The sequence below is a fragment of the Juglans regia genome, chromosome 14, assembly GCF_001411555.2.
Source record: "Juglans regia cultivar Chandler chromosome 14, Walnut 2.0, whole genome shotgun sequence".
In the NCBI taxonomy this organism is placed as follows: Eukaryota; Viridiplantae; Streptophyta; class Magnoliopsida; order Fagales; family Juglandaceae; genus Juglans; species Juglans regia.
In genome coordinates, this window is record NC_049914.1 from 6307689 (window position 1) to 6326986 (window position 19298).

General features: G+C 37.7%; 3 protein-coding genes across 3 annotated transcripts; 1 reads left to right on the forward strand and 2 right to left on the reverse strand.

Annotated features, from left to right (window-relative positions):
- Positions 1-495: 495 nt before the first annotated feature.
- Positions 496-3859, reverse strand: LOC108996937 (cation/H(+) antiporter 24). The gene is made up of 3 exons (XM_018972985.2): positions 3447-3859; positions 2249-3256; positions 496-2085 (listed from the first exon to the last, which is right to left on the reverse strand). The coding sequence occupies exons 1-3, from the start codon at positions 3693-3695 to the stop codon at positions 961-963; spliced, it is 2382 nt and encodes a 793-aa protein (XP_018828530.1). The 5' UTR covers positions 3696-3859; the 3' UTR covers positions 496-960.
- Positions 3860-13118: 9259 nt separating this feature from the next.
- Positions 13119-15867, forward strand: LOC108996980 (laccase-13-like). Its single transcript, XM_018973047.2, has 6 exons — positions 13119-13286; positions 13434-13585; positions 13828-14072; positions 14169-14297; positions 14445-15395; positions 15485-15867. Exons 1-6 carry the CDS (start codon positions 13167-13169, stop codon positions 15613-15615), a joined length of 1728 nt encoding a protein of 575 aa, XP_018828592.1. The 5' UTR covers positions 13119-13166; the 3' UTR covers positions 15616-15867.
- Positions 15868-16288: 421 nt separating this feature from the next.
- Positions 16289-18363, reverse strand: LOC108996981 (SWR1 complex subunit 6). Its single transcript, XM_018973048.2, has 5 exons — positions 18198-18363; positions 17533-17639; positions 17299-17401; positions 16759-16868; positions 16289-16684 (listed from the first exon to the last, which is right to left on the reverse strand). Exons 2-5 carry the CDS (start codon positions 17635-17637, stop codon positions 16481-16483), a joined length of 522 nt encoding a protein of 173 aa, XP_018828593.1. The 5' UTR covers positions 17638-17639; positions 18198-18363; the 3' UTR covers positions 16289-16480.
- Between the last annotated feature and the right edge of the window lie 935 nt (positions 18364-19298).

Sequence of the window (19298 nt, forward strand, 5' to 3'; positions counted from 1 at the left end):
TGCATAGTATTCTAATATACTTTCATAATATGGCAGAATTATTAGTTATGGTTTATACAAGTGTGTAATGATGAGGAGATTGGTTGTCGAGTGCTTTATGTGATGCCGGTCGGGGGTGCTGCACGCTCAAAGATAACATGATGTCTGTCTAGATACAAGATAGAATGGGTGCGGTTGGTTGTAACATGATTGATAGTGCTGCCAGAGTTTGTACTGTAGAAATATCGATGTTATGTAGTAGGGTTTTCTCTTGGATTCCGATTGTTGTACATGGTTCTTTTTGGAATAAGATTGAAATTCAACAAACTGTTCTTGAACAGTTTGGTGTTGATTAGGACATGAGAATGTTGAAAACTAACAGGCTCAAGTTGAAGTCTGGACAGGACAGCTTGGTACATTTAGAATTCCTTTTATACAAAGAGGGGAAGGATGAAGCTAAATATTACCGTAAAATGACATGAGAAAGGCGAGGGGTAAAAGTATAAAACAGTATAGTTTAATGCAATTTGAGTTCAATTATGCTCTCCAGGGATATTGGAGAGGGAGGGAAATAATCATATCAGGGAACATTATGTAAATCCTGTACAAAGTGTAGCAGCATATAAAGGGAAGCTTTCTGGGTAGAGTCTCAATATATGCTACAGTGTATGAATTCACTAAACAGAGGGTTAATTTACAACAGAATGCATAGCATTGCCAACAGTGCAAGAGAATGGCGCCAGTCATTCAACAGCTATAAAAAGCAAGAAGCCAATTTGGACATGATAGGTTGAGGAGTAGCAGTACTTTGGTATAGGCTAGCAGAACATATATATAAGTAGCAGCATTTTGTATAAACCAGCATCCTGACAAGCAACACTAGGCCAAGTGCATCTAAGAAACACAACATGCAAAATTCCGCAACATAAAACGCATCTTGTCCCTGGTGTGAAGTACCCAGCGGCCAGCCTGCTTAATTAATTAGCTCCCTCTCATAATTTGCTGTTGTACCACAAGCACAGAGGCAGAACTACCAAAATCTGCCGAGGCAAGAAAGTCCCCAATCACTCCCAATTCATGATTCTCACTCCAATCTCCTATTCCCTCGATGAGGACTGGAGCGATGCCCTTTTTTCTTCCTACTATCCAAAGGTCAAAGGAATCAACAACATCCATGGCCTTAATTGCGGCCATTGTTTCATTACCGTTCGTCACCACCACCTCTCTGTAACTCACCCTATTATTTTTCTCATTTCTTACATAAAACCATGTAACTAGTCCATCATCTAGCTTTTTTTCCATCTCATTATATTTTTCAGGTCGGTGGGCAAGGAACCTTACTGCAGTGAGAGACACGTTGTTGTTCTCGGCCATCCTATCTGCATAAACAAGGGCCTCCCGAGCATCTGCTCCTCCCAAAAATACCACAGCCAAGTGGAGAGAATGATTGGAGGCAAGGGTGGGAAACGGCTTTCGAAATCCACCTTTGTCCACAAGAATTGCAACAGAACAAGGTGCGTGGTTTAAGACACTGAAGTTTACAGACCGAACTGCTCCTGCTCGCACTAGCTCCATCCCTCCAAACTCTTCCCAGCGTTCCTTGTGGAAGGGCAAGAGGATAAGAGCGGCTTTGTTTTCAAGAGCAAGTTTACAAATGTCTTGGTACATGGATAGCTTTGGCGACACGGCTGTGAATGAATGGAGCTTGATGGAATCACTGCGACTTTGCTGATAGAACGTTAAGGCTTTGTGGATGGCGTCATATGCTGCATATTTGGCAGGCACTTTCTTATGCTCATGGTCAAAAAACAAGGGGGCAGCACGGCCAACAAGCTCAATGAGGTGGAGTGCAAAGATTGAGAATGGGCGGCTAGAACTTGGATTGGAGACCTCAAGAAGATTGATGAAACCAGCCACGCTTTCCTTGTTATGTATGCAAAGTACCACGCCAAGTCCCTTGTCTTGTGGAGTGTGTTGAATGGTTCTCCTTTTAGTGACCATGTACGGCTTTGTCGGATCATAGAGGATGCGGACCATAGGTGTAGATATGCCAGTCACCATTATCATTAATAGCACCAGCATTGTGAACTGTGGCTGCTTTATAATCTGCATGCAGTAGTATGCATTGATTGAAAACAACCAACAATTAATAAAGGAAAGAATTTGAAAAGCTTTCAGTACTTTAGTTGTTCATGAAGATTGACACCATTAATTAGGTAGTAATAACAAGCCAAACAATTAGCTCCAGCGAACGTCTTAATTAACATACCAATTTGTCCATCCAATGGAGATACACCACAAGCTCAACGTGGCCTCTTAAGCTCAGAATGAAGCTGAGAGCGAGACTATCTCTGATGGGTATATCGAAGAAGACACAAGGCAACAGCGTCCCAAGCAGTCTGGACGTAAACCCAACTACAACCATGAAAAATAAGGGGGCCAAGCTTGACCACCCAGCTGCAAACATTACAGAAACATCCGTGAAAAGTCCTAGAAATGCAAATGCAAATGGCAAAAGAAGATCCATTATGATTGTTTCGCTCTTTTCCACGAGCGTGACTCCCAGGGGAGGGCCATCTGGTATTACCAGTCCCAGCCACATAGGTCCATTTAGAATGGCAATGCCCAACATATCCGTCAGAAATGCCATCACGCAAACCCCCAACAGAATCGCAACCACATAACCTTGATCAACAGGTTTCCCTTCTGGAGTTTTTCTAATTATCCACAGGAAAACTCTCCGAGCCCCAGTTACAATGAAAGTCACCAAAACCACCAAAGATATCAAATACCACAACGCATCTATGGCTTCTCCTTCCCCTTGTTTTGCTGCCTCAAATGCTAGAATGGCATTAACCCCAATTGCATCGCCTATCAAGCATATGGATAATGCCATCTGTCCAATCTCTGAGCTTAGGAGGTTTAGCTCTTGAAGAGTTGGATACAGGGAAGGAAATGCTATTATACCCATAGATGAAGAAACTGCTCCAATCGAAGAAAACAACGCAAGCTCTTTATCCATTTGACTACGTAGAATGAGTGCAACCGCTGTAACTATTAGCGTAGGAACGGTCACTCCTACCAATGCAATAAACATATGTTTTTTTCCTGCCTTCTTTATTAGCGAGAGATCCATTTTCACGCCGCAAACAAAAAGGAAATACATGAAACCTATCAATCCGACATTTTCCAACACGTATATGGAATTTTCGGGGAACATATATGCGGCGAACTTCTTGTTGCGTCCCAGAACGGAGGGTCCAATGATTATACCGCCCTGGAATCATTAAATGTGTACCATTAACGTTAACGATTAATGCATCATAGGAAATGAATTTTAATTCAGCGTACGTCATGTAATGTGTGTGTGTGTGTGTGTGTGTGTAGAATCATGCATCTAATTGATTAGTTTGGTCGGGTGTGGAGAGGTTTCAAATCTGTAACATAGGGGTTAAAGAAAAACTTACGATTAAATCTGAAACAACCCTAGGCTGTTTGAGAGGCTTGAGAAGAAAGCGAACGAGACGACTGATCAGGATGACACAAACGATCTCTAACAACACTAGGGTGAAGGAGTAATCCAAAGGGTTTGCTCCATAAAAAACGCTAAAAGGGTGAGCCTTGTGAGTTCGTCGGCAGATCATCGGAGTAGTTGGTCTAGAGCTCACATGGCTAAATGTGTGAGTCTCACCCCCGGCCATGATCATGGCCTTCATGCCGTACCTAAGGAATATTGCTGCACCGGGAAAACCCTAACCATGCATGCAGAGACAGATAGATAGAGAGAGAGAGAGAGATCGAGGGAGAGATCAGAGACAGAGTCAGTAGCTAGGGATGTGGACCTGCGTTAAAAGAGGCGGGTATTTATTCATAGCTGGTTGACCATTTTCCCTGATTGCGGACTGGATATATAGATTTTTCCGTGTTACATGTCCTATCTTTGTGCATATCTCATGAGTATTGATGGATCGTTCACAATCTTCCTGTGTTCATCTCCATAATTATCATCAGTACTGTTAAAATTATCTTCTTCTTTTTTTATTTATTTATTAAAGAGTTGAGATCATCTGTCCATAAGTGATTGATTCCCATTTTTATTCAAAAAACTCTCACTTATAGCAGAAGAATATCATGAAAAAAATAACCACAAGCACCTAATATAGTATCAATAAATACAAAACCAAAATAACCTATGTAGTATCAATGAATACAATATACCCCGACCCAAACCAGACATCCCACCAACAAAACCAAACCATCACCGCCTAATATAAGGCATCCCAATTTTGTCAAGTCGAATAATTCCCCAAAGAGCTCATTGTACACAACTCGTGCCATAAAAGTCATCGTTACACCCTTGAGTCCCTTGCTTTGCTAGAAAATCTGCATCCATATTAGCTTTTCTAAAAATATGCCAAAACCTTACATTAAGTTCATCGACCAACACTTTAACTTCCTCCCAAAAATCTCATAGAAACCAATACTTACAAACCCCCGAAGCCAACCATCCAAATATCACCTTTGAATCCTATTCGACCACTAAATCCCACAAACCTAGTTGCTTACACATTCAAAGTCTATCAAGAAGAGTACGACATTTAGTAATGGAATTAGTAGCATGCCCATATGAGTGAGCAAAACCCGCCACAACCTCACCTTTATGATTTCGAATAATACCACGTCCCTCTAACTCTCCCAGGTTACCACAAGATCCTCCATCGACATTCAATTTAAATCTTCCTCTTTTCGACGGCCTCCAAACAATTAAATTCATTTTCTTTGAAACCACGAGAATAATCGAACAAGATAAAACCTCCATTACAGCCCTATCGTGCTTGCCCAAGACTCGGAAATTTTTAATCTTACCCGAGACCTCTCGAATGCATATTTTAACCGAAAGAATAACATCCTCAGTATTGAATTTCGTCCCTTCCATTCGTGCCACACATCAAGCTCTCCATAATGCCCAAGAAATTACAATGGGGAGAAATCCCTGAAGCCATCCAACCTGAGAATTCATTGTAGCTCTCTACCACTAGAAACTCATCATCCCCTCCCAATTCCGGATCTAAGACAGTCTAAAATAACAAGCATTAGCAAAATAATTCCATATTGTTTGTGCTCCATCTCCCTCACATAAAATATGGTTGACAGTTTCCATGCAAGGTTGCACACAACATTCACATTTTTAGAAACTAAAGGAATTCCTAAATTCTGGACAATATCATCAACTGGGATAGCCTTTCTGTTTGCCCTCTACACAAAGAACGACATCTTCTTTGGTAGCCACTTCTTTCACAGCCACTTCTTCCATATGCATAAATCCCCTCGTTGGTGAACCAACTGCCATGTTGATTTAGTCGTAAACTCACCGTCAATAGAGGGCTTCCATACGCAAACATCTTCACCCTGCCTTAATCGCACGCCAACTCCACATATTTTCTGCACAAAATCCTCCGGAAGCAACTATTGCACTAACTCAACGTTGGGGCCTAAATTCGTGAATACTTCCGCCAAACACAAATCAGCACTCCCAATGATGGGCACCGAATCACACAATGGCCCATCTCCTAACCATTGTCTACCTAAAACTTTGATTGGCCCCCCCGTATCAACCACTTCGTATTCCTTAAGACCTGTGGCATGATATCCATTAGTCCCCTCTAGAATCTTGTTCCTTTCCTGATCTGCAACACTGAGAAGACATGAGAGTTACCAACATATTTTTTATTAAAAAACTCTGACCACATTGATCCCCTTTTTATAATCTTCCAAATAAATTTCATAAGCAATGACTCTTAAGCCTCATGAAGATCCCGAATTCTGAATCCTGCTTCTACCGGCAAGCAAATTTCCCGCCAATAAATCCACTTCCTTTTTTTAGCCCCCCTCGAAGAGCCCCAACGAAAATCTGAAAATATTTTCTTGATAGTCGAGTGTACTCCTTTTGGAAAATTTAAGACCGAAAGCATGTGTATAGGGATACTATTCAAGACATGTTTCAGTAAAACAATTTTTACCCTGAAAGATAGGAGCTTACTCTTCCATCCAGCAAGCTTCTTTTGAACTTTAGCCAATAGGGAATCAAACATACGAATTTTCAATCGCCCCACAAAGAGAGGGATGCCCAAATACGTACATGGCCATCTACCTTCCTCAAAACCCTAAATCATTTTCAGTCCATTCTTACACTCAATCGACATAGATGAGGAGAAAAATATGGAAGACTTAGGATTAATTGGCTGCCCAGACAATACTTCATACCTTCACAACACCGCCATAAGGTTTCGAATAGAATCTTTCCCACCATTGGCAAAAATCAGAATATCATCCCCATAAAGTAAGTGAGTAATAAGAGTTCCTCCACCCGGGTGAAAAGACTTAATTCGCCCCCAAACTAAACTCACACTTTAGCATTCGAGAAAGAATCTCCTCAGACAAAATAAATAAATAGGAGGAAAGTGAATCACCCTGTCGTAAGCCGCGCGAAGCTCTGAAGAATCCTTTAATACTCCCATTCAACATCACTTTGAAAAAAGGTGAAGATATAACATTAAAAATAATATTCCTCCAATTATACGAAAAACTCAATCGCCGTAACATATTTAACAAAAAACTCCAATTCACTCAATCATAAGCTTTAGTCATATCAAGTTTCAACATCACATTCCCACCCTTTACCTTCATGTTCATGCCTTGTACCAATTCCTGAGCTAGAGATATATTCTTAAAAATACTCCAACCCCGAATGAATGCAGCCTGCTTAGGAGAAATGATTTTTTCCAACACTGGCGCCAAATGAAAAACCATTATTTTTTACATAATTTTATACACCACCGAACAAGGACTTATTAGGCGAAATTGACCAAAACCCAAAGGCTCATCCACCTTTGGAATCAAGACCAAATTTGTAGCCCCAAAGAAAGTAGTCAGCGGCTTCCCCTCAAAAAATTCTTTAGCCATTTCTAAAAGATCATCCTTAACAATATCCCAGGCCAGGATGAAAAAACTAGCAGAAAACTCTTCCGAACCCGAACTACTATCCGCAAGAATCGACCACAGAGAATTCTTTACCTCCACCGTAGAGGGAACAACACACAAATTCTCATTGTCCCCTATAGAGACCACCGACGTTACTAGCTCCAAGTCCCCCTGCGTCATTTCAGTAGGTGATGCCAAAAGCAATTCATGAAAATAAAAGACCATCCCCTTAACAATCTCTTTCCCCGTAGTCAACATACGCACATCCTCAAGTTGCATTCGATCAATCCTTTTATTTTTTTTCTTCATTCTCATGGATGCATGAAAGAAAATGGTATTAGAGTCACCTTCCTCAAGCCATTTTATCCGAGACTTTTGAAAAGCCAACATCTCTTCACGATGCACCCACTTCAAATGTTCCTGCTTATAGTTCAACAGCTTTGCTTCAACTTGTGTCGAGTACGCACTAAAAAGCTCAATTTCCAGCCCAATAATTCGGTCTTCCAAGGTTTTTAACTCCCTCTCTACACGACCAAATACTTCCTTATCCCAACCTTGCAAATCACTTTTCAGAAGCTTTTAACTTTTTGCTAATCCAAACCATTGCACATCCATCCACACATTTATTCCAAACCTCCTGAACTAGAGGAAGAAACCCCTCATGAGAACCCCACATCCAAAGAAATCTGAATGGCCGAATGATAGACACGTGATCTCGCAAGAGTTGAACAAACATGGGGGCATGATCCGATGTGGTCCGCGATAAATAATTAACCATAATATCCCCAAAGTAGTTTAAAATGATCTGCGCCTTAGCTTTGGCACTCAAACAATTCTCCAATAAATCATCTATGATTTATTTTTTACTAAACTTTGCAAAGATTTTCTTACTATCGATCGGAGGGGCCAAAACATAAAAGTGAAGATATATTAAAATTTGAGACAAGTTCATATCTTGAAAATAAATTTATATATAAAAAGAAATGCAAAATAGACGATTATTTCATTATATATTTGTTAGGTTTGTTTTAGCTTACTGGTTAAGTGCATGGTTAGTTACCACTACGTCAGTACCTTTTATTTTGGGATGTAATTTGTTATCTGTTGATTTGGTCTTCTTACCACGTTGTAGGAGTTGTTATAAGTGGATAATTTTTCCGTTTGTTTCAGTTTACTTATTTCAGTTTGCTCTGTAAGGCTATATAATATATAGCCAAGTTTGTTATTCAATGAAGTAAAGTCGATTTCTTCCAATTTCCTTTATCTTTTCTCCAGTTTCAAGTTCCGAACAATATTCTCTGATCTCTCTCTCTCTCTACGGTATTGGTGGAAGACACATGAATAGTGTTTATCTATAAATTTACCTCTCATATTTGTCTTTTATATATATATATATATTTTGGCCAAAAGGAGGGCGACACCTCCGGCAATTTGTTAAAGAAACCTCACTTGTGGCAGAGAGAAATCGTGATTACAAAAACACCCAACTTATGAAAAAATACAATACAATAAAACCATCACAAACTCAAAACAACGCCTAAACATAAACCAAACTATAAATATAGTTTTGTCTTATATATATATATATATATATATATAAGTGATACAGTTATAAAGAGATTTCATAAAAATAAATTTACAAACTGACATCGCTTCATATAATTCGTTAGAATCTACTTTTAGGGGTGTAAGGAGTTCAGTCTAGACCGAAAAGACCGACCTGACCAAACCATTCGGTCCAGATTAAACCAAGCCGAACTCCAGACCAATCGGTCTTGATCCCATAAATTGTGGACTGAGAAAATTTGGTCCAGTCCCAAGGTCTATAAATTTTGGACCAGACTGGACCGAACTCCTATATATTTTTAAAAAATATTTTTAATAATTTGATATATTATTTTTATATAGTAATTATATAAGTTAATAATGTAATTTTTATCTAATTTATTATCATTGACCATATAAAATATTTTTCTTAATGAATTAGTTATATAATTCACTTAATTTTAATTTAGTGATTTAAATAATTTTTTATTAATTTATTTTGAAAAATAAAATAAAAAATAATTGGGCCGTACCTAAAGGACCAGACCGAACCGATAGCTACCAGTCCACTCCCTATGGATGTTTGGTCTGGTCCAGTCTGGAGAAAATGGATAGACCGAAAATTTTGGTCCATCACCCCCTCAGACCGGACCGGACCGAACCGATTTACACTTCTATTTACTTTACAATAAAAATAACTTTAGAATCTGACTTATTACATTATCAACTCACGTAAGTTTATGAGTTTACTTTTGTGAAATACTTTTGTTGCTAAAACATTTCTCTTTTTTATATATCAGCGTAGCACGTACAAGTCACATTAGAGGCTGTCTAAAGGCTTATGCTTCAACAGATGAAACATATGTAGCAGAATAGGAGTGTTACTCGCACCCCAAGAAAGGGTGTGCCCTTGTCCCACCCCCCCCACCCTCGGGGGAGGTTTGGGCCCCTAGGCTCCTGCCTTGCTCCCGATGGGCGGGGCCCCCCATACAACTGTCGGGGAGCGAATTGACCCCCTGGTTCATTCGCCCACCCACGATCGCTGAAAAAACCAAAACTCACCCAGTGAAGAGTGAAGCACCAACCAACCAGTGAACCACCATTCCGAGTTACCATATACCAACCAATGAACCACCAACCAGAGAAATAGAGAGAGAGAGAGAGAGAGAGAGAGAGAGAGAGAGAGAGAGAGAGAGAAATATATATTTATATACCAGCTGGGGGCGACAACAAGAGGGAGAAAGAAACCATCACCACAGCGGTGACCAGCTAGAGCCGATGACGACCCCATAAAACACTAAAATAGAGGCACTGTGAGTCACAGACAGAGAGAGAGAGAGAGAGAGAGAGAGAGAGAGAGAGGCACAAGGAGGGGAATGGTTGGGCCCAGGGTGGAGATTTCTCAATTTATATGAAAACCTATATTAAAACAACGTCGTTTTATTAAAGACTCCCACCCCTATTAAAGACGCCCACCTCTATTAAGCATAACTCATGCCTAAATGAAAAAACAAAAACAAAAATTCAAAACATCATCTCATTGTTAATTATTATTACATTTTTTTAATTATTTAAATGATCAGTTGTGAGTTTAGAAACACATAAACTTGGATTGATTGTTTGGTTCCAAATCTAATTTTGATTGGGGCATGGTTTATTTTTAGGCATATAGGTATATATGTATATGCATTTTTTTAAGAGGGCGTGTATATTTATTTGTACAATGAAATATAAATTAAATATTAGAATATATGTGAAATATGTTCTTTTATATATTAAAAATATTTATTTTTTTCTTTAAAAAAAAAAAAGAGTAAAACCGAGCCATGGCCCACCCTGGCTTGCCCCTCTAGCTAGTCCCTTCACTAGATATACAACATGATCAAAGAATCAGACAAAAACTCGTCTATTTTAAATGAATTATTGATAGAAAATACTAAAGTTTTAAAGATAATTATTTTCTTTCGAAGTCAACAGTTCAAATATACCTTGAGTTCTATAATAAAATAATCATCGAGATTAATAAATACTCTTAAAGATATCCATCACGGAGTGAAAAAGAAAACAAAAATCACGATTTCAATGTATTCAAACATGATATTTATATATAATTAATATTAACTCATTTTAGTTGTTGTTACCTCTTTCAATTATTTATAGATAAGAGCTTCTATATTATAGATCAGTTATTAATTAATCACTTGTAATTGGGACCAAACATAGCTAATTCCAAGTTTATAACAAACATTAATTTTTAGACAAACATATGTTACAAGAAAAATAAATATACATAACGAATTATTCGCAATAAGAATGAACTCATTTTTATAAAAAATATATATATCATTTTCATAACAAATAATTGATCATAAATAAGTGTCATTCTTGTTATATATTAAAAAAATATAATTACGAGTACCAAAAATATAAAAATTTGAAATGTTGTTCTTATATTTTTAATAAAAAAAGATAACCAGCCACGTACGAGGCTGCCTGCAGAACGAAGCCACATTGGACACAAGTGACCAACAACGTTAACGGTCCCCAACAAGAAGTGTATGGCATGTATTAGTGCACACACACGTACGTAGTATTAATTCAACAACTTAATTATTAATTTCCATATTAGCTAGCTAGGGTTCAGACTTTTTTGCAATATATATATATATATAGTAAAATGATGATCATGAGGTACGTAGGATGCATGAGGCTTTGATCCCCAATAAGTCAGTTGGGTGGCTACCTAATTCATCTTCTGCATTAAAATGGTAGCAGCTAGCTCGATCTCAAAGTACCACTCATCATGATCTCATACTTCCAAAGACATTTCGAGTGGTACCTATCATCATCAAACCTCCTTCATTTTCCAATAAAATCACCTAATGCAGCAGACTTAACTACTTCTCCTATTATAATATTATTCACTTCACTGAATATTGATCATGTTTGTTGCGGCTGTTTATTTCAAGATTCCATGCTACTCCACTACACCAAATAAATAGCAACTTTTTAAAACATAACCCCATCTTATTGAAGCCAAATCAAGATTTCTTCTTCTTTTTTTTTTGTTGTATTAATCAACTTTTTTTCGTTTCCATTGAATCAAATTAGGCCAAATTAGTTGTATATTTAATTATTTGTATTCTTAACACTCTATCTTACGTGTGAATTAGACTCTCTCGCTTCTCAATGAGTGGACAGTCAATACGTGAAATTTTTAATTAAATTGGGTGCAATGTAGAGTCAGAGTTTAAATTCAGAACTTTTACTCTAATACCATGTGAAATTACTATTTATTTCAAAAACTTAAGCTGATGGATAGAGATAGATTTAATTATTTATATTCTTAACAAATATATACGACATACCTTGAACAGCACAAATCCTCTTTGAGAAAGGTGTATTAGTCATAATAATCAGTGCATGGCTTTGATGTTTACACATCACGGCCACCTGCCTAGGAAAAATCATGTCTGAATTAAACAACTTCCACTTTGCTTCCCTTTGTCAAGACCATAGACTTTGGAGTGGAACATATTAATTACTCTATCAAATGACCGAAAAGTAGTCAGCTAAGACAAAAGAAACACTTCTTCGTCCTCCTATATACCAAACCAAACCAAAATTCAACCTAACCGTTCTTTGATAATGATGCCTAGCTGCTAGCTGCATGGATTTTAAATCACATTAAGAAAATACAACAATTAATCCACAAAAAAAAATAGAAAGTGAACATTATTTCCATATATATGTGTACTGCTTAACTAAGAAGTAGACATGCACTACAACAAAAATACTTATTTGTGACCAATTATTTGTTCTAAAAATGAAAATTTCCTACCAAAATGAATTCATTCTCGTCGTAAATAAATTTTCACAAATAATTGTTTTTTTGTAGTGAGGCTACTATATTTTAAAGATTTAGGACTAGTTTGGTTACACAAAATCAAATTATCTCATCTCATATAATCATTATAACTTTTTCAAACTCTCACACAAAATATAATAAACAATTCAACTTTTTTAAATTTCAAAATAAAAATAATATTATAACAATATTTCATTAACTTTCAACAAAACATCTTATAAACTGCATAACCAAACGAGGCCTTAAGAGTATAGATTAAGCCAAATTATATTAATGTATATCACTTCATGACTACTCTCGCTCTTTATTTCATGTGTGGGACTTAACAGCTGCATGCACGAAATCAAGTATATATCCCTAAAAAACATTCTGATCATTCCATAATACATTTAGATAATGAAGACTTATTGGAGGACATGCATCAAGGTATCGATAACTTTTAAGGGTGGAAAGAGTACGTACTTAGAGTAGAAACATATAATAAATATATGATTGGCACATACATTTTTTACCTTAACATATATGCATGCCCTTTTTAACAAGGTGACGAGGCTAGTGGGTGCACCAAATTCCCTTTATGGTTGGACTAATTGTACGTCCAAAAATCTCTATTCAGAGTCAGTACTGTTGACTCAAAACCTAATTTTTCCAAACCAATTTCTCTCTTACAATTAAAAAAGGATAGAGCTTTTATATTTCTTTGTGACAGTATAAATAATGGTTGCCCTCTTATGGTTGTAAGACACAGAGAAGCAGTACGGGTTTAATTAATTCAACAGAGGCTGAGAAATCAATGGAGACTTACAATCTCATTGTCAAGCCATGGTGCAGTCACTTCTTTCTTGGCTTATTTGCCATGCTCGCTCTCCTTTCTCTGTCTGCAGATGCAGAAACTCACTACCATCAATTTGTTGTAAGTCTTTCTTCATTTTCTGAACTGAATAAAACCACCAGGCACCGGCCAACGGATCTTAAACCTCTGCTCTTGGTGATTTCGAATAATGGAGTATAGTTCTGTTACTAATTATTAGTTTTACTATAATTTTCGTAACTGATATAGATTCAAGCAAAACCAGTGAAGAGGCTGTGCAGAACCCACAACACAATTACAGTAAATGGACAATTCCCAGGACCAACCTTGGAAGTGAGAAATGGGGATTCCCTAGTGATCAGAGTGGTGAACAGTGCTCAATACAACATCAGCCTCCATTGGTAAAATCCTTAGAACTCTTATCACACATAACATGACCAAAGGTTGATTTGCAGACAAGTGCATGCATGCATGCGCACACTTGACCCCAGGCCCCGGGGCATGCATGGGCACTCAAATATATAGAGAGCTAGCCTGAATAAACCTGCCAAAAGACTTGCAAACCTAGTACCAAATACTACGTACCTAAAAATTCATGATTCTTGTAATTTGATGTCTATAAGTACTGCATGTTATATATCAGGCATGGAATTCGACAGCTCAGAAATCCATGGGCAGATGGGCCGAGTTATGTGACTCAGTGTCCCATTCAACCGGGAGGGACATACACATACCGTTTCACAATCATAAACCAAGAGGGTACGTTGTGGTGGCATGCTCATACCAATTGGCTCAGAGCCACTGTTTATGGAGCTCTCATCATCCATCCTAAATTGGGTTCTCCATACCCATTCTCAACGCCCAAGCGAGAATACACAATTCTTCTTGGTAACAACTCAACACATGTTATTCTTACCACCAATCAATCTGGGATTATGAGAAAGTAATAGAACTCTGACGGCTTATGATGATGGCAATAAACAGGAGAATGGTTCGACAGAAATCCCATGGATGTTTTAAAGCTGGCTCAGTTCACAGGAGCAGCTCCAAATGTTTCAGATGCATTTACCATCAATGGTCAGCCTGGTGATCTGTATAGATGCTCCAGCCAAGGTAAGGAGTAAACTTACTAGTTTAATTTAGGTCTAGCGGGAAGAATAATAAACTAACAGTGCTTGTTTGATCATGAAAAGATCTTGGTATCTTGTTTTTATTATATGGTACCATAAAACGGTTACCATAACTAAAATCACAATGCAGAAACCAAAAGATTTGCAATAGAATCGGGTGAGACAGTTCTCCTACGAATCATCGGCTCTATGCTCAATCAAGAACTCTTCTTTGCCATTGCCAACCACAAAATGACTGTTGTTGGTGTTGATGCTGCATACACCAAGCCTTTCACAACCAATGTTGTCATGATAGGACCAGGTCAGACAACCAATGTCCTCCTCACCGCTGATCAGCCCCCAGCTCACTACTACATGGCTGCACATGCCTATAACACCGCGAATGCACCCTTTGATAACACCACTACTACAGCCATCCTTGAATACAAATCTGCTCCCTGCAAGAAGGGGCAATCCTCAAGACCAGTCTTCCCTCAACTGCCAGGCTACAATGATACAGCCACAGCAACTGCTTTCACTGCCGGGATTAAGAGCCCAGCTTCTCAGGTCAAGGCCATTACTGACATTGATGAGAACCTATTTTTCACAGCGGGATTAGGACTAAACAATTGCACACGTCCTAACAGCCCCCGTTGTCAAGGACCAAATGGAACCCGCATCACCGCCAGCATGAACAATGTTTCTTTTGTCCTCCCTAGAACAAACTCCATTATGCAAGCATATTATCAAGGTGTGCCTGGTGTCTTCACCACAGACTTTCCACCTGTCCCCCCTGTACAATTTGATTATACCGGCAACGTGAGCAGGGGACTCTGGCAACCTATTCCAGGAACTAAGCTCTACAAGTTGAAGTATGGTTCCAGAGTACAGATTGTGTTGCAGGATACAAGTATTGTCACAACAGAGGACCATCCTATGCATATTCATGGATACCATTTCTATGTTGTTGGATCAGGTTTTGGCAACTTCAACCCAAGAACAGACCCAGCCAACTTCAACTTCGTCGACCCACCACTGAGGAATACCATTGGAACAAACCCTGGTGGATGGGTAGCCATCCGATTTGTGGCTGATAATCCAGGTGACGCACTAAATCTCAAAAATTTAAATACCTTGCATAGATCCATTGATCTGATTTTTTTTTTCATGTGCTTTCTTGTTGCAAAACAGGAGTTTGGCTGGTGCACTGTCACATAGACGCACATTTGAGTACTGGTTTGGCAATGGCTTTCCTAGTTGAAAATGGATTTGGGGAATCTCAGTCTGTAATACCTCCACCAGCAGATCTGCCCACATGTTAAGACCGTCAACAGAGTATCATCATTCACCAGTCATTTCGTCTAATTTTCAAGTCAAATATTTGCTGTCCTCTAGTATTGTTAGAAATTTATATAAAGGTTTGGCTGAATCTTTTGCCATGGGTTTCTAGTATAGTAGTAGGCCAAGAATCGGTCAATGCTCCACTGAGCAGCTGATTTCTCAAGTTTCTTGATTGCGTGTATTGTTTTAAAAATCAGATTGGATTTTAGATTTTATAACAAGTTAGTTATATCTGTTTCATTCCAAACTTTCTGACGATAAGTTTATAAGACATACCACAAGTGAAACAGATGTAAGTTCCCAATTAGCCCACTTATGGCAAGGCAGTGCAGACAGAGCTGGTAGCCATCCAGTAAATCCACTTGAATAACTCATGAAGGCGACTTTGCCCCTAACACAAGACTATAACCATCTTAATTGAGTGGACCTTATTCTGATTGGCTGTAGACATTTGAAAACCAGGTGAAAATTGCCAAGACACTCCCAAACAGGGTTGCCATCAACCTGAAAACATACACCAAGCATGTGGCATGTGTAAGGTGTGATTTCCAGTATTTGAAGAGAAATCAGTCAACACCAATACTTGCATGGAAGTTTATATATATATATATATATATATATATATATATATATATAATTTCTGAACCAACAGCAGAAACATAAAATGTACAGGCAATATGATTACAAAAAAGAAAAAGAAAAACCTTGTTTCTAGGGGCAGTAAGAAAGGGAAAATCAAAAGTGATAATATCAATAGAACACGGCAGACAACAGCTCTGGCATATAATGGCAAGTTGGCATCAAGAAACATTTACAAAATTGGGCTAGTTAAAATCTCCAAATCATTCAGGCAACAAATTTCAGACAACGGGTATCATTATGTATATTCTGGCAACGGCATGAACAGAAGCGCATCCCACACTTCACACATGTATAGCTGGCAGCATATCCACAAACAGTACAGAAATGGCGGCGAGAGGTAGAGCTAGGAGGTCCCACAGCTGCCTTCAAATAGGAGGGAACGTGAGAAGGCAATGTTTCTATGCTTGCCTGTAGTTTTTGAAATGATTAGTGACTAAAGAAAGTAAAAATAAAAACAGTACAAGCAGCATTTCCCTTGTTACCTCATGTAAAAGCTCGGCAAATGTTCTTGGGGCTTTCCTAGCATTCTCAAGTGCTTTTGCCTGTCTGGTTTTACGTTTTGTGCCCTTGGACTGCCTCTTGTGCATATATACTGTGAGAAGCAGTCCCCAAAAATAAAAAACAGAGAGAGAGAAAATCATTTCAGCTAAAAAATGGGGAGGTAACTTTACACAAGTATCTTCCAGTGGCACCCTAGCAACGAGCAACCTCCCTTATAAAGATATACCAAATGTGACCATTAAATCCCACAGACCAATCCTCCATAATTGAGTACATGAGAGGATCAACTTCAAAGATGAGAGAGGGTGGGTGGTATCTTATTCTTCTACTTTTTTGGAATCTAGATGGTTTCCATACAGGACTTCTGTTTCATGGATGTAGGTATATGCTCTATGTAGCATATAGAGAAATGGAAACCTATTCACTCCCCCAATTAAAGTTAAAGAGCATTGAAAAGAGAAAAAAAAAAATGAACAGAAAGGAAGAAAGAAAAAAAATTGAAGAACCAATATGAATTAGACCTTGATCTTCATCATCAAGAGAAGTATCATCGTCTTCGTTAATTTCAATCGTCTCCATTCCCGCATTGTCATTTTCTAGTGCTTCAAGGCGAGCAAGAGCAGCCTAAGAAAGAATTTCTAAGACTTCACAATCCACATTGAAGGAAGCTAACAAATCTACTATTTCATCAACAGTGCCAAGTAAGGAAACCACAAAACCAAAAACTGATTGTCAAATAAACGGATTGGGCATACCTGAGCGCGATTGTCACTATTCGCTAGGGCAGCAACCATTCTAGGAGCAACCTTACGTGTTCGGCTCGACATGCGTCGAAATGGGCTGGAATTGTCTTCATCCATTGCTGCAAATGTATAGTTAATTAAGATAAAGCAATCATTGACGACATTATACACTATGTATGCTGTATGAAAGCCATGAATACTATATGATAAAGTAAAATTTTTCTATTGGGTAACCCACTTTTGAACTTATCAGCACTAGCATTAGGTAAAAAAAAACCTTGCTTGAAGGAGTTGCCACTTGACTCCAAAATCAAAGGCACAATAACTGGGAGATTTTAATTCAGTATCTCTCATATTGAATCGAAAATATGGGTCGTCTCCAAAACGACTGAGAGATACGCAAACAAAAAATTGATAGACATGAATAGGAAGACTTGGAGAGCAAAGCTCTGAGTCTCCACTTTTCCACAAGATCAGATCACGTCTTAGACCCAATTCAGACCTACTGATTATTTGAGATTTAAAAGCGAGCCCGAAAAAGAAAACGAGAAAGTGGAGATTAATCCAACAAAGAAAGCAGAACTTCAAAATTCATCCAAATATGAATTAGATAAAAATCAAAGCGAAGAAAAAGAAAACCAAAAAGCACCATGAACATGGGGAAGAGAGGAACTAACCTGGAAACACGTCGAGAACAAGGAACGGAGGGGCAGGAGGACGGTGGTGCGAGCTACTTCGTTGTCGTTCAGAAATCTGTAGTCGGAACCAGAGAGAGAAGCAAAACGGTGACGTTGTGAACGAAACGTTTTGGGCAAAACTTCTCACTCACACACAGTAAACCACAATTTCCGTACCAGCAAGGATTATAAAGAGAAATGCTATATCACACTCTACCGTACATTGCACTCTTCACATACTTCACATAGTTTAATTTTTTTTTTTTTTCAACCTAGCACGTTAGGTGTGATGGGACTTCTTCAAGAAGATTTTCTCGGATTATAAATTATAATTGGTTGCATACGAAAAAACATACGAGGATTATAAGGTTTGCTTACGATAATCCATTAAAAATATGATTTTTTGTTAATATAAAACAAATTTTTGTTATATAAATGTTCAATATTTATGAATAAAAAATAGAAAATCAAGGTCCACAGGAGACTTATAGAAACGAAATGATAAGGAATAGAAAAATTATATTCATCATTCTAACTCTCATCATTTCATTATGTGGCATTAAATGATAAGTTTATAATTGAAATATAATAAATAATTTCCAATTACCTAATGTCACATCATAGAATGATGAAAGAATGATAGAAGTTAGGATGATGAGTAACATTACTCCAATATTTATCATTTCTAAAAAAGAAATCAATGTCCATCATATATATTTGGCTAAAGGAAAATCCAGCCAAAAAAAAAAAAACAAAGAAAACTGAAGGAAAATTAAAGATCTTCAAAGCATGGTAAATGTTATGCTATTTAACTTTTTAAATATTAGGATTTAAAGGAATATAGCCTTGTAATTAACCTTATAAAAGTTCAGAAGATCCTGGTGTTGTCAAACTGATTTTTCTTATTATATAAGTTATTATCTTTACATTAGTTTCTCCGTACAACTTCCAATTTTATAATTTTAATGTTTTTGGTCCACACCATTATTTCAACTATTATTTGATTTGTATAAATTTTAAATAGATAAATTTTATATAATTTTTTTGGTAAAAAAAAATAGAACTTACTTTAAGTATAAAAAAATAATTTTTTTATTAATA